General features: G+C 47.0%; 1 protein-coding gene across 1 annotated transcript in view; it reads left to right on the top strand.

Moving 5' to 3' along the window:
- The window catches only part of FTCD (formimidoyltransferase cyclodeaminase), a 261402-nt gene that overhangs the window by 213033 nt on the left and 33993 nt on the right, over positions 1–14376 (top strand). The window contains exon 10 of the mRNA XM_086956237.1: positions 2676–2837. Coding sequence (XP_086812363.1) covers positions 2676–2837 — 162 coding nt within the window. The remainder of the gene's footprint in view (positions 1–2675; positions 2838–14376) is intronic.

Below are 14376 nucleotides of genomic sequence, written 5' to 3'. Positions count from 1 at the left end.
GGAGCTTGTTTCCTTCCCAGTGTAAGAATTGGCTTTTGTAATTTGGTTTGCCCTGTTCCCATCATGCACTGGGACAGGAACAGACTAATTTGCATACAGCCAGGTTCTGAAACTGGGATGGTGCAGTGAGCTAAAAAACGGTGTTGGATCTAGCCCTGATCTCTTGACTGGGCGAGAGCTTTCTGCTTAATTCAGAGACTCTGTCCCTCACCACCCCTTGTTGTAAATAGGTATGCTATTTGATCATTTTACCTCGCTCTCTGGCAAATGCAGTTGCACTTTTACTACCCTGAAACCCAGGAACTCGGAGTTGGAACCAAATGAGTTTTTTCCATGTTCAGCATATTCCTAAATCCTCCAAAATATTCTGTCAAAGTTGAACACCAACACCTTCACATCCTGTCGCATCAAGAAAATGTTGTGTAAATAGATTATTAATTGCGCCCCTCGTTCCCCTAATCGGCCACTGGCCTGAGCACCTTAGTAAAATAGGGCAGTGCTGAAGACCGACCAAACAGCAGCAACTTGAGCTTATATAATTGTCCTTTCCATCTGAATTAAAGGTATTCTGTCTCTCCTGTGCAATAGGACTTGTGAATTAAGTATCTTCGAGATCTAGCTGCACCTATCCATTCTCCATCCTGAAGCCAATCCCTTGGGTGTATACACTCCAATTTGAAATGGCGTTGCAGATGTATTACAGGACCTCACCTTCTGTCTATCTTCCACAAAAACAATGCGCTCACATCTGTGCCTGTCTTCAAATTACACCGGTGCACCTTTCTCTAACATCTGTTCTATCCTCGTTGCCCACTGAGTGCTTTAACTCTTGAAACACCAGCTCCCTTTGCTTTTCTGTCCTTATAGGATTTATTAAAAGCTCTATCTTGAATCATGGAACAGTTTCCAAAACCTCAGGATTCTCGGAGTATTTACAAATGCACTGGAAAATGTCTCAATCTGCCTCCCACTTTTCCATGGAAAAAACGAGTGTCCGTAGTCACCTTGAACTGCTCCTAACTGCTGTCCTTGAGCTCTTGAGGCACTATTCTTCTGCCTCTGCCTTTCCGAGGGAAAAATCCTGAGAGATTTTGGATGTCTCGATATGCACCTCCTGCCTAACCATATTTACCATACTACGTCCTAAAATAACCACAGCCGAGAGGTTGCCCTTTCCTATCCGTGCTGCCAGAAAAATGACTTACTCTAAACACTTTCTTCATTGACGGCTATACCTTAACCATGGCACCGAAAGCCACAATATCTGTTTCTAATACTTTACCATTCCTTCATCAAATTGGAGCCCTGTTGCTTCCTTGCTATATTCTTCGCCACTTCACCATTTGTGACTGATTTTCATCAAAATAGCTATACGCTTTTCTGCAATTAGGCCAGCATTTACATTTCCTAATAAACACACATTTCTCTTGGACAGCATTCTTAAGTGTCAAATTCCTCTTCTCGTCTTTGAGAAGCATGCTAGCTAGAGGCACCAAAACACCAAAGAGGTCATCCTGACATTGTTTAATGATCACGCCAATCCGTTCTAGCATCTCCTACCTTAAATAATGATTTCAGGGCACAACTCTCGTTACATTTCACATAACTGTTCCACAAACCCAGTCAAAACAACAATAACTAAGTGACAAACGAGAAAGAAGCTTACAAAATAATTAAGTGCAGAACAGCAAACAAGACGTCGACGAAGGAAAGGGAGCTTACATGAGACAGGAGTGTTTGATTTCCATTGTGTGCGAACTCCGTGTTTTAATGCTCTAGTGGTGCTTTTAAGTGCTGTAGAGTAGTAAATAAAAGTAATTCCTAATTCAGGCCTCCTTCCTTGCTATAAAATCCTTGATTCCCAGGTTTATGCAAACTTCCACCCATCTCCCTTGCACTATTAAAAATGTCTTTAAAATGCGGCTTAGATAGTGTGGTATTCATAACGAAAACAGATGAAGCTTTTAAAGGTTTCTGATGTGTAGTGCACCGTATATCCTAACATCTGCCCTGAGAAGCTCCTGAACGCGGTCGTAGGCAGTGTAATGTTTACCTGTGTGAAACTCGCAGGTAAGTAGAAGAAAGTTCTGTTAGTCTTTTATAATTGTTACAGCCCTGACGAAGTTCCCGTGGCACTGGGGAACGAAACGCGTTGGCTGTGTGCCGGTGTTCTTTTCAAAGAATTCAATAAAAAGAAGAACCTTCGAAGCATTTATTTGTCCTGACTTCTATGTAGTGCACCTTCCTTTGGTTTTTAATTCTTTTTGTAAATAGGCATCTTTCAGCAGCAGTTGTCGGAAGTTGTTGCACTCAGCCTGAGATTTTTTGAAACTAAATGAGTGAAGGTGCTTGACCGTGGTCTGCTGCTGTGTTTGTAAATTTTTCTTAAAATAAATAATAGAAAACATATATATGGGGTTGCTCAATGGAGTGAGAAGTTGATTTCCAACCTGTTTGGAATTGGGGGGGGGGGGGTGGGGGGGCGGGGGAGTACAGGCTATGAGACTGTTTCTTGGTGGTGACCTGCTGCCCCCTGAGCTCTGTTTTGCAGCTGCTGTGTATAGTGGCCCTGGCATGTATTTTTGCATTGGTTGGTGGCTCTTCCAAGGATGGTGAATGCCTAGAATGGGTCAAATAGACCATTAACTGAAGTGACTTTCAATGTCTCACTGCAGGGGGCGGCGCTCGGCTCCATGGTGGGACAGATGACTTATGGGAAACGACAGTTCGAGGACCTGGACCAAGTCATGAGATCGTTAATCCCGCCATTCCACCACGGCATGAAGGAGCTCCTGGCCATGGTGGATGCGGACTCCAACGCCTTCAGTAGTTACATGGTAAGTGACGCAAGCACGCCTACCCCTCCCCACTTATTTATACTGGACTTCCTCCATAGTTCACAAAGGAGCAGTGCGTACGCAACTATTGCCCACCTTTGCCAGTGCACTCCCATAGACTAGGTCCTTACCAGCTGTTGCTGCTGTAGTCAGGAAAACAGATGGCACAAACAGCCTCATGCTCTAACTTAGACTCTGTTTGACAGTCCGCCCATAACATTTATCAGAAATTGTTATGCGAGAAGTAGGAAGCTGAGGGACAAGAGTGGGTGGAAAATGAGATGGCAGGAATAACCCCTACCCTCCATCACGGAAGAGGGACCATATCTGGTACAAAGGCAGAGTGGGGGGGGGGGGAATGGGGGGGGGGGACTTCCCTGTGGAACATTCCTTGACTCAGTGTCTCTGTGGAGAAAAGTAATCATTGTCCTTACACAAACATCATCACAGTACAGTTTCCTGTTAAAAAAATATAAACTAAAAAGGAATCATTATTAGATGGAGCAGAGTGTCTCATCCACACAGCTGTGCTTCCAGCTCTGCAGTGTCTTTGAGTTTATAATACTAGCTCATGGTTTTTGCACTGAACTATGGTCCGGAATCAGGTGGATAGTGTCAGTCGAATATTGGCGCCACCTCCTCTTTCACTTTCCTTCTCATTTGACAGGGAAATGGTGGCAGAAGCGTTGAAGTGGAATCCCTTACTTTTTGGCACAAACCATCACCTGGTGTATCTTTGTCCTGCTTTTGTATAGCCCACAGACCGGTTTACTTGGTGTTCTTAATCGGAACAAGGTATTCCTTGACAGTCCACGTAAACGCTATTTCAGTGATGCGCAATCTTTCAATTGCTTAATCCTGTTTTAATTCATGTGATTCTGTGGTAATTCTGGAATAGGTCAGTACTCAAGCACATGTTGCGCTTCTCTGCAACTGACAAACCAACACACACCCTGTGCAACACGCCATCAAACCATACTCCAGCATCACCCCAAAATAGTAGATGGCTCATCTGTTTATAACAAAATTAGGGAACCTGCATGGCACCTCACTCGCGGTGACTTCCGGAGCAGCGAGGCGCATGACTCTCTCTTAATAATGGACCCTCTGCAGGGAATAAGGACAATACATCCTTGTGTGCCATCACTTTCCATCCACAAGTTTTACTATGGCCTGCCTGACCACCGCAGCCCGTTTAGGCTCAGTATACCTTGAATTATCTAAGTAAAATTCCAGGCAACTTCACCCGATCATCTGTTTTCCTCCTAACCCCCTACTCCATGACTTGCCGCCTACTCAGAATACTTCATCTGTGCAGGCTTCCTTGTCTTGGACACATCTTTGACCTTTTCTACTGGTAACCCTGACCAAGGCATAACTATTTTGGATCTGGGAATATGTCCCAATTCGAACAAAGGGTGACACTCCAGTATCTGCATTAGGGGGGTGATACACACAGCCCATAATAACCCCCTCAACTCCACTATACAGTCTAGATGATTAGCCATTGATAGCTGTAAATTGTCAATGATTAACCTATTACGCTTCTCAACAAGACCATTGCTCCTAGGATAGCACAAAGGATTCAAATGTCTGACATAGGGACTCAAAATAAACCTTAAATTCCCTTGAGGTCACCCGTCTCCCATTATCTGTCACTATTTCCTTAGGGACACCATCCCTAGAAAACTAGATATCCAAATACTCAATCACACGGGCACTTGTGACTAAGCTAACAAACATAACATTCAACAATTGAGACAAATATTCCACAACTACCACTCCAAACCTAGGCACATCTCTTCCGATGGTAATGCGATCGATGATATTTAACCCAAGTCTTGTCCTGAACCGGCACATCACTGGATTGGGAACCGGGATTTTTCACTAAATAAGCAGGACATAAAAATAACCCAAAATTCTCCCTCAAATTTCTTTTCACAGCCCTCATTCCAATGTGACAATCTAGAGCCAAACTAACAACTTTGTTATGTAATTTCACTGGCACCACTAGCAATTTGCCATGTCTCAAGTCACCTTCTAGAGACAATTCAATAGCCACACGTCGGTAGGCCATTACTTCATCTTCGAAGTTCTTCGACAAAGGCCTTCCCCCAAAAATATCCTCCGTCACTCTCCTTTCTTGATCACTTTATCTTAATCCGGAACTATACAAAAAATGATGGATTGAATGGTTGAATTAATCTCCGCCCCTAGTAATTACTCTGGACTCCATCTCAGTCCATGGTTATTTTGCACACCATGCCACCTCAGTTTAGACCCCCCTTTATCTAAATAAGTATTGACCCTGCGCCAATAGGAATTGTCCAGCCCGAACTGCCAGGCCAGGTCCTTCTATAACCATAACACAAACAACCCAGGACTGGGTTCGCCCTTCTTAGGGCTCAGGGATGTGGTAAGGATTTTGAGGGCCCTGGGCCATATGCATTTTGGGGGGGCCCTGTTCGGAGCAGCTTTGATTTTATGATCCAGTTTCAGCTCTTGTTTGCCCTTTCTGGTCCAATTCTAAATGTCTGTATATCTGATATTCATGGATAGTGATGTGTATTTTCAGTATTGTAACACAGCATCAGCTCACTAATATTACTGCAAATAATCACTGTCACATCCTCCCATTTCTCATATTAGAGGTCCTAGATTGATCTAAAAAACTTTTTTAATGGATGTTGCATGAAACAAACACATTTTGTCTGCAAAATGTCTTTAATAGACTCAAACATTAAAGATAAATGATAGAAATGTTTTATTTACAACCATCTGTTTCAAAATTATTCAAGGTCATCATGTTATGTTATGTTAACATTTGATAAAGCGCAACAGCTGCCCCAGCAAAGAGGCGTCCCAGCGCTAAGGAACCAGCCAGAGCTGTACAAAAAGAGAGGGAGAAGGCAGACAGGGAGTCTTAAGGAGAGGGGAACAGATGGGTCTTAATAGCTTTCCAGAAAAGCTATTAAGACAAGGCAAGACTCTCTGCAGAACATAGCTGTCTATCAGGGGGCCCCAGAAAGTCTGGGGCTCTGGGCCAGAGCCCACTTCGCCCATGCCTTAAAATATCTGTTAGGGCTCATAAGCCATGTATAGCTTGGTTCCAGTGGCACATGGTGCACTGGGAGCCCCATATGGGCATACCTGTCCTACTTTGGGTGCCACACTGAACTATACAGAAAACTGATGGGTAAAAGGCTTGAATTAATCTCAGCCACTGGTAACTTCTAGTGACTGCACCTCAGTCCATCGGTATTTTACACACCATGCCACCTCACTTTGGACCCAGCCATATGCAAATCAGTTTTGACCCTGCTCCAATTGAGTCTAGTCCATGCTGCCAGGCCAGGTCCTCCCTAAAATAGAACTCAAGCAACCCTAGACCTGCCTATCTTCCTCCATGGCACCATCCCAATCTGCTTTGGTTACAATAGACTCCTCTAGGGAGCACACTACAACTTGACCCTCATCAGTATGGTCCCCAAAATCACAAATTGGCAAACAATTTGCAGAGATGTTGCACACCCACGCAGTTTAGCTCTTGTAGCCTATATTGCCACTTAGCTATTCTGGGTTAAATTAGCCAGCCCTTTTGCTGGTATACCAGTCAATGAGAAGTTTATGATGGAGGCTGGTGGTAAATGCCATAACCCACAAGTAACTCTTAAAATGGTTCATGCCCGCCACAAAACAATGCCTCCCTCTCAATGATTGAGTATGCGGCTTCAGCCCTCTTCAAAATGTGAAAGCCACCACCTCATCGTTCCCGTTCCTGCATTGAAGTAATATGCCACCTAAACCATGCTGGATTGTGTTCATCACGAACAAACAAGAGCCACATATATTGAATGATTTAAGTTAAGAGGAATGGCATGAGCAACATCCTTGACCAGCTGAAGTGCCTTATCACAGTCCTTGTCCCAAACAAACCTCTTGTTCTTATTATGAAGTTTCTGTATGTTGTATGTCTTTTCTGAACAGATAGGAATAGATCTTGAATTAAACTAAATCGTGCCTAGAAAAAAACCGCAACTGGTCCTTGGTGCCTTATGCAATGAAATCCGTAATAATCTTAACTAATATCTCCTTGGGTAGATGTGGGTCCTGTGCTCACCATGCCACTGCAGTCTAGCTAGCCTGGCTGATGAGGGGTGAGACTCTGAAACCGGTCCCAGGATGCTTATTCCTGGTCTAGGAAGGACCTGGCCTGGCAGTTCCAGCTGGCCTGTTCCCATAGGGAGAAGGGTCAAGACTGATTTGCAGAAGGCTGGGTCTAAACTGGAGTGGCGCGGTGTGCAAAAAATGATTGATTTTGGCCCATATCTCTGTACTGGGGGTGCGTGTTTGACATTGATGGACGGAATGCCAAAACAGTTCTTTTTGCATCAACCATAGAAAAGGCATATATTTAAACCTAAATGCCCTTTTTTTGGGAGGGGGGGGGGGACACTACATTAAATGTCAGGAATTGTAGGAAAGTGGAATATTATGTGGTATGGTTCTTAGACTTTATATGTAATATTGTCATAATGCCTCAAAGATGATCCTTGAATTCACCAACAACTAATCCTCAACCCAGCCCTGGTAGTGTGCATAAGCAATTGACACAACTGGAAAGAAATCCAACACCAATTTATAAAAATAGAGCCTATTTGTATATAAATATAAACACCAAAATGAACTTTGTATCATGCATATAACCAGAGTTATGGATTTTTAAGGCATTTGAAAATAAATGCATTAGGACTACAGCCATTTAACAATGCTGTCAATGGGAAATTCTGCTTGTGACAAACAGTCACTTAGGGGTAGAGTTCCTTTCTACCCTGGTAGCATACAGGTCTTTTGGGGCTCAGGACCAGGTTTCAACAGTCAGAGTATTTTTAATGTGCTTGGGCAATCCGGGTGCAGAGGTAATGTCTGAGCTGTTAGTGGGCTTTAAAACGGGACTTTTAATATTGCGGTCAATACGAAAAGCTGCTTAGTGACAAGTAGTCACTTTGGGGTCAAGTTGCTTTCTACCCTCACAGGGTAGAAGTCTTTAGGGTCCCAGGACCAAGGTTCAACAGCTGGTTCACTTCTACCTTGCTCGGTGTGCCCGGGTGCAGATGTAGGTTCGGGTGTCCATCCACTTGAATCTGGTTGTGCCAAGACTGCTTTTTCCATATGAACATTTTAAGAAAACATTGGTTCTCACAGGGCCAGGTTGGTTTCAATAAAACAAGAGCAGCTGGGTTCAAAGCAGTGTTAATCCTGATGTCTGTACCAAAGGGCATATAAAGGCAAATAATGCCTTTATATGCCCTTTGGTACAGACATATTGATTAACACTGCGTTAAACCTAACTGCTGTTGTTTTATTGGGACCCATCTGGCCCTGTGAGAACCAATGTTTTCTTAAAACTAATAACCACCCCAGGTTCGAATATTAGAGTTCCTTTGTTTTCTCATTACATTTTCCATATGGACGACGCAGTCAAGAAGATGATGCAGGTACACCAGAGCCCGATTGTTGCTTACATCGGTCGCTGTTTCTGGGAGCTGCTCTCTTAATGCAGAGTTGACAAAGTGGGTCAATCACCATCCTGGTGACCAACAGCCTTGGTTGGGGTAACGGTAATCCAAAGGAACTTCGGCGGCTGTAGGTCATTGGGAGAGAGGTAATGGCTCAAGACTTCATGGAAAGCTGGCCTACAACTCCCAGAGTTCACTGCACCACTTTTCTTTGGGCGATCTCTCGGCAGGCCCAGTGACTAGAGTCAGCATGTAGTTCTACCTCCAACTTACAGAGGACTAGTTCTACCCATCCAGGGGAGTCTGAGACTGCTTCTGGCTCCCACAGGGGTCCCTCTGCCAGGGAGTGCCGAGTCTTGGCCATGGACAAAAGTCACTCCCGGAGTTCCAAGCAATGGTGCCAAAGGGATCCAATATCCCTCTCTTACTTGGTGGCACGGCAAAGTCTTGTTGAGAGGAAAATGGTCTTCTTGCTGGCCTTCCTTGAAGTATGTTGATCAGATCTGAGGTCTGGTGTCATGGGTGTCCCTTAAATGCTGGATTTAGGGGTGTGGGAGCTGGTTGCCAATAGGCAGCTACTCCCTATTGCTAATCCGCCCCAGAGGTGACCACAACCGGTGGTGTGGGTCACTTTTCCAACCCAGAACCCACTATTTCTGCCTTTTTAAAGATGGCATTAGTCCAGTTTAGGTTTGCAGGTTGACTGCCAATCCTTAGAGGTGTAACCAGCCTTCTTGGAGCTGCGCTCCTCCTGCAGATCTAATTTCCTGCCTTTTCCAGTCCACCACACCTAAGAGCAAGAAGCAGAGGGGAGCGGGGAGGCGGGGATATGTCTTCCATGAGACTGCTTTCTTGCATATCCGATGCGGTAAGAGCTTTTGAATCTCGCTGCTCTGATGTCTCACTTCACTATCCCACTCAAGGGGATGGGAGTGTGACCTCCTTCCTGCCTAAGCCTTTGTTCTACCTCCTGGACATGTGCATACTACCTGGTGAGAGGTCAGATCTGTGTCTTGGCAGCAGCTGGGGTGGGAAAATCTGGGCCTGCCAGCCAGTAAATGTATGTTTGGGTAAGCAGGAGTGCAACCTCTAGGGTAGCCACCTGGGTGCCTGCCAGCCTTCCCTTGAAACGAGGGGAGAGAAGGCAAGTTGGTTAACAACAAACTCCACATATTTAGGTGGTTCTATAAGGGAGCTAGCAACCAGCCTGGTGACCAACAAGCCTTGGTTGCAGTATTGGTTACCTGGTTATGCTATGCACCGCTGATCACTTACAGTGCACTTTAATGGTAAAGTCACTATGAAGACATGTAAGCTTTTTTTTTTTTTTTTTGTCCTCATTTACCACCATGGATTTAAGTGTAGCCGCAGTCTGTATTACGCTTCTGTGACAGGTTATAAACCTGGCAGGGCATGGTTATAAGGATCAACCAGGAACCATATACCCTCGGAAGGGTCATACCCTTAGAGACCCACACATAGAAACCCAAAATTAGTAAAAACCACAAGCTCAGCCAAGACCAGGTGGCAATGCAACCGTTGAGACCCAGACCTCCAGATGGAACAGGTGTTGTGGGTTCGATAAAACCACTGGTGTATAATCATAGGACCGGGGGAAGAAAAAAAACCCGGCCAACTCAATGGCTCCAAGCTAGCTGATGTCAAAATGTTCTTTTAGCCTGACTGCCAGATCTTGCAAGATCTAATCTAGAAACTTGCAAAACAGACACCTGCCAATCCATAAATGAAGGGGAAGCAGGGTCCTTCCATCTTCTACAGATCTCCCTACGGGCAAGTAGGATGGAATAAAACAGTAAGCTCTTTGCTTGCCCCTGAACATCAGCAGAAACTCCAAAGATGACAAGTGGGAGATCCAGGTTTATTTGCTTTCCTAATGATGCAGAGAGTATGTAACTTATAGCATCCCAAAAAGAAGCGAGGCAGGGACATTCGAAAAACTTGTGGGCGTCCGATACCGCGGGCAAACCACACTTAGCACAGACTACAGGATTCCCTTGTAAGATTTTCGTAAGCCGGAGAGGGGAATAGTATGCCCTATGGAGCGTGAACAAATAATTTCTACGCAACCAAGCAGGTTTAACGATGTCCCACAAAACTTTATTATTATTATTATTATTTTGAGATTTATAAAGCGCCAGGTGACCCGAGGGCATCCCCGCGCTATAAACTGTATAATCCATGACAGGCAGAAACCAGGAACTATTTGGGGAAGAGGAGGGTTTTGAGTTTTTTGCGGAAGAGTGCGTGGCTAGGTTCCAGACGCAGCAGGCGAGGAAGGGCGTTCCATTTAGAGGCGGCCTTAACCGAGAAGCGGCGTCCACCGGTACGCGACTTCTTGAATCTTGGGACTGTGGCCAGATGTTCGTTGTCCGAGCGAAGGTTTCTGTGGGCTTTGTAAGGTGTAATCATATCTTTGAGGGTGGCAGGTCCAACCCCATTGATGAGTTTGTGCGTGATGCACATGGCCTTAAACTCCACTCGCTGGCGGACCGGAAGCCAGTGCAGAGATTTGAGGGCCGGTGTGGTATGGGCTCTGGGAGGAAGGTTGAGAATGAGTCTCGCCGCGGCGTTTTGTGCGCGCTGGAGTTTGGCCAGGGTGGTTTCAGGGGCGCCGAGGTATGCGGCGTTGCCGTAGTCCAGACGTGCTAGTATGAGCCCTTGAACTAGAAGTTTCCTGGACAGGGGGGGCAGGAGGGGGAGGATCTTGCGAATTGAGCGGAGAAGGCCAAAGCAGGTCCCCGCGGTGTTGACTGCCTGGGTCTTCAAGGAGAGGTCCTGCTCCAACCAGAAGCCTAGTGTTTTAATTTCTGTCTTGGGCGTGGGGATGTCACCGAAGGAATCCGGCCAGACTGAGGGAGGGACGGAGGACCATTTGTTGCCCAGAAGCATGATTTCTGTTTTTGTCCCGTTCAGCTTCAGCGAGGATTCGCACATCCAGGTATGTATGTCTTGCAGGCAGTTAAGTAGGATTTCAGGGTTATTGTCCAGCTGGGAAAGAGACGACGAGTTGTGTGTCGTCGGCATAATTGACTATTTTTATCCCATAGGGGGTGACCACATCCTCCAACGGGCCATGTAGACATTAAATAGGGTGGGACTAAGCGAGGACCCCTGGGGCACACCACATGTGAGCGGAAGGGGGTCTGAGCGGGAGTTGCCGTCCCACACCTGAAATGAGCGACCTGAGAGGAAGGATTTGATCCAAGCATGTGCGGTTCCCACAATTCCTGCCTTGGCCAGGCGATGGAGGAAGACACGGTGGTCCACCGTGTCGAATGCGGCACTGAGGTCCAGGAGGATCACTGCCACTGATCCTCCTGAATCCAGGATACACCTAGCCTCCTTGATGACGGAGAGGAGTGCGGTGTCTGTGCCGTGGCCCGGCCGGAATCCGGTTTGTGACTGACGTAAAATTTTATTCGTCTCGAGGAATTGGGAGAGTTGCACGTTGACTAATTTCTCAGCCACCTTGCTGAAGCAGGGAAGAAGCGAAATGGGTCTATAGTTGGCCATATCGTCCGGGTTTAGGTTGGGCTTTTTCAGCAAGGCCTTGACAACTGCGCCCTTCCATGAGGAGGGCACTATGCTCTGGGCAAGAGATGTGTTAATCAGATCCCTGATGGTAGGTGAGGTGCTGGGAGAAACGTTTTTTAAGAATCTGACGGGTGCCGGGTCCAGGGGGGATCCACTTCTCATTTTGGCCAGCGTGGTAGTAACCTCATCGAGGGAGACTCCTCTAAAGGAGGACAGCCGCGGGCTGGTAGAGCAGGCGTCTAAGTCCACCGGGATGGGGGGGCTGATTGGGGGGAGGGACTCTAAGATCCTCGTAATTTTGGAATCGAAGTATGAAGCTAAGTCCTTGCATCTGTCCGGCGGGGGAGGAGAGGCAGCGGGAGCTGAGGGAATGTTGAGTAGTTCCTTAACTATCAGGAAGGATTCTTTGGCAGAATTGGCCGCATTTTTAATTCTGTTGTCGTAAAAGGTGGTCTTGGCTAGTTTAATGGCCGATTTATAGCGTCTTACTGCTATGTTATAGGTGTCTTTTTTACTATGTAGCCAGTCTTTTCTCCAGTCTTTCCGCTTTTTTACATTCTTTGCGGAGATCACGGAGTTCCGGGGTGTACCACGGGGCATGACCCATTGTCCTATCTTTGATCTCCCGACTTTTTATGGGAATGAGGCTATCAAGGGAGGAGGAGAGCCAGCCTCTTACTTGGGTGTCAGCCTCGGACGGGTCAGCCGCAAGGCTCGGGGTAGAGGAGTCAAAAGCTGTGGACCAGTCCCCCGTAGAGAGTTTGGACCACGATCTGTCTTTAGTGAAGATGGGGGCTTTATGGGGTTTCTTGATGGCCCCAGGAATGTGGAAAGTGATCACAAAATGGTCCGTCCATGGGAGTGGTTGGGAGTTAGTGAATTGGAGGGAAGGGATGTTCGAAAACACTGGGTCGAGAAGGTGCCCTTTAACATGTGTTGGACCGGTATTGGCAAGGAGAAGGCCATGGGAAGCCAGGTCGCAGATAAGATCGACAGCGCCTGTGTCCAACGGGTCGTCAAAGTGAATGTTGAGGTCACCTGTTATGAGGAAGTTTGATGACAAGTGGGCTGAAGAGGAAACAATTTCCAAGAGGGATGCTGCAAAGGGGGCGAAGTGGCCGGGAGGCCGGTACACCAGAAGGCCTGAGAGGGAGCTGGTCGGAGTAAGCTGAAAAGTGAAGAGACCGCTCTCTGATTCCGGGGTTGCCATCGTGTTAATTCGGCCGGCGAGGTGGTCCCTGAAAATGATAGCAATTCCACCTCCTCTACCTAAAGGGCGTGGTTGGGACAGGATGAGAAAGCCGGGGGGGAGAGCCAATACCATATCGGAATTGGAATGCTCAGTGATCCAAGTTTCTGTCAGGAAGAGTATGTCCAAGTTTAGGTCGACAATCAGATGACTAATATGCAGGGCATGCTTCGGGAGCGATCTGCAGTTGGTTGTCGCCATTTTGAGGACCGGCGGTGGGACCGGGGATTTAGGAAGGTGTAGCTTCGTCGGTTTGCAAATGATGCAGCTGACGTAGGGAGTGTTAGGATCTTGCGGGGCGTGGCATGCGCTGGTTTTCCTGGGTCTAAGGCTAAGTAGCTCCCTCCGAGAGTAGCTCAACTTTGTAGTTGGGGGGACAGGCATAGAGTCTGGCCCTAAGCCCGGTCGTGCGCGGACGGGCGCAGACGGGCTTGCCTTAGGCGCGCCTTCGGCGCGCAAACGGCGCTCCCGCTGCGCTCGTCCGCTGCGCGTCCTGTGGTTGCACATCTTTATGGGTAGGAAAGGGGGAGGGTGGGCGTGGCCTCAATGTGGGCGTGGCCTCACTTCCTCGCCGACAATGGCGGTGAAATGTTGTTTTTGAAGTTTTGATCGGTGCAGCGAAGGAGTCGCTGTTCAGGTGAGTCTCGAGCCCGCTGCAGGAGGTGACAGCCGGGTGAGTGCCCAATTAAAAGTACAAGAGAAAAGGGTGACACAAGTGAAATACGATTTTTTTAAAAAGTGGACGTCTCCCGGCTTCCGCCTCAGGAGATATAGCAGTTCTGATCAGTTGGCGCTGATGACAGCGCTTTAGTACTATGGCGGGTGGGCGTGGCCTCAATGTGGGCGTGGCCTCACTTCCTCGCCGACAATGGCGGTGAAATGTTGTTTTTGAAGTTTTGATCGGTGCAGCGAAGGAGTCGCTGTTCAGGCGAGTCTCGAGCCCGCTGCAGGAGGTGACAGCCGGGTGAGTGCCCAATTAAAAGTACAAGAGAAAAGGGTGACACAAGTGAAATACGATTTTACACAATGTATTCCATAGATCTACATCGCGACCCACCATGGTAGATCCCCAAAGCTGGTCTGGTAGTAAAAAATCACCATCCACTTCCTCCAAGATAGACTTATACCAGAGGGAAACTTCCTTTTTAGCCGGCGGAGTATCTGCCAGTTGGGATATCAGGAGGCTATATCCTCCAATAGGAAACCTGTTTGCCAA

The sequence above is a fragment of the Lissotriton vulgaris genome, chromosome 2_1 (assembly GCF_964263255.1).
Source record: "Lissotriton vulgaris chromosome 2_1, aLisVul1.2, whole genome shotgun sequence".
Taxonomy (NCBI): domain Eukaryota; kingdom Metazoa; phylum Chordata; class Amphibia; order Caudata; family Salamandridae; genus Lissotriton; species Lissotriton vulgaris.
The sequence above is the reverse complement of the archived record's forward strand: the minus strand, read 5'-3'. Positions and strand labels throughout refer to the sequence as shown.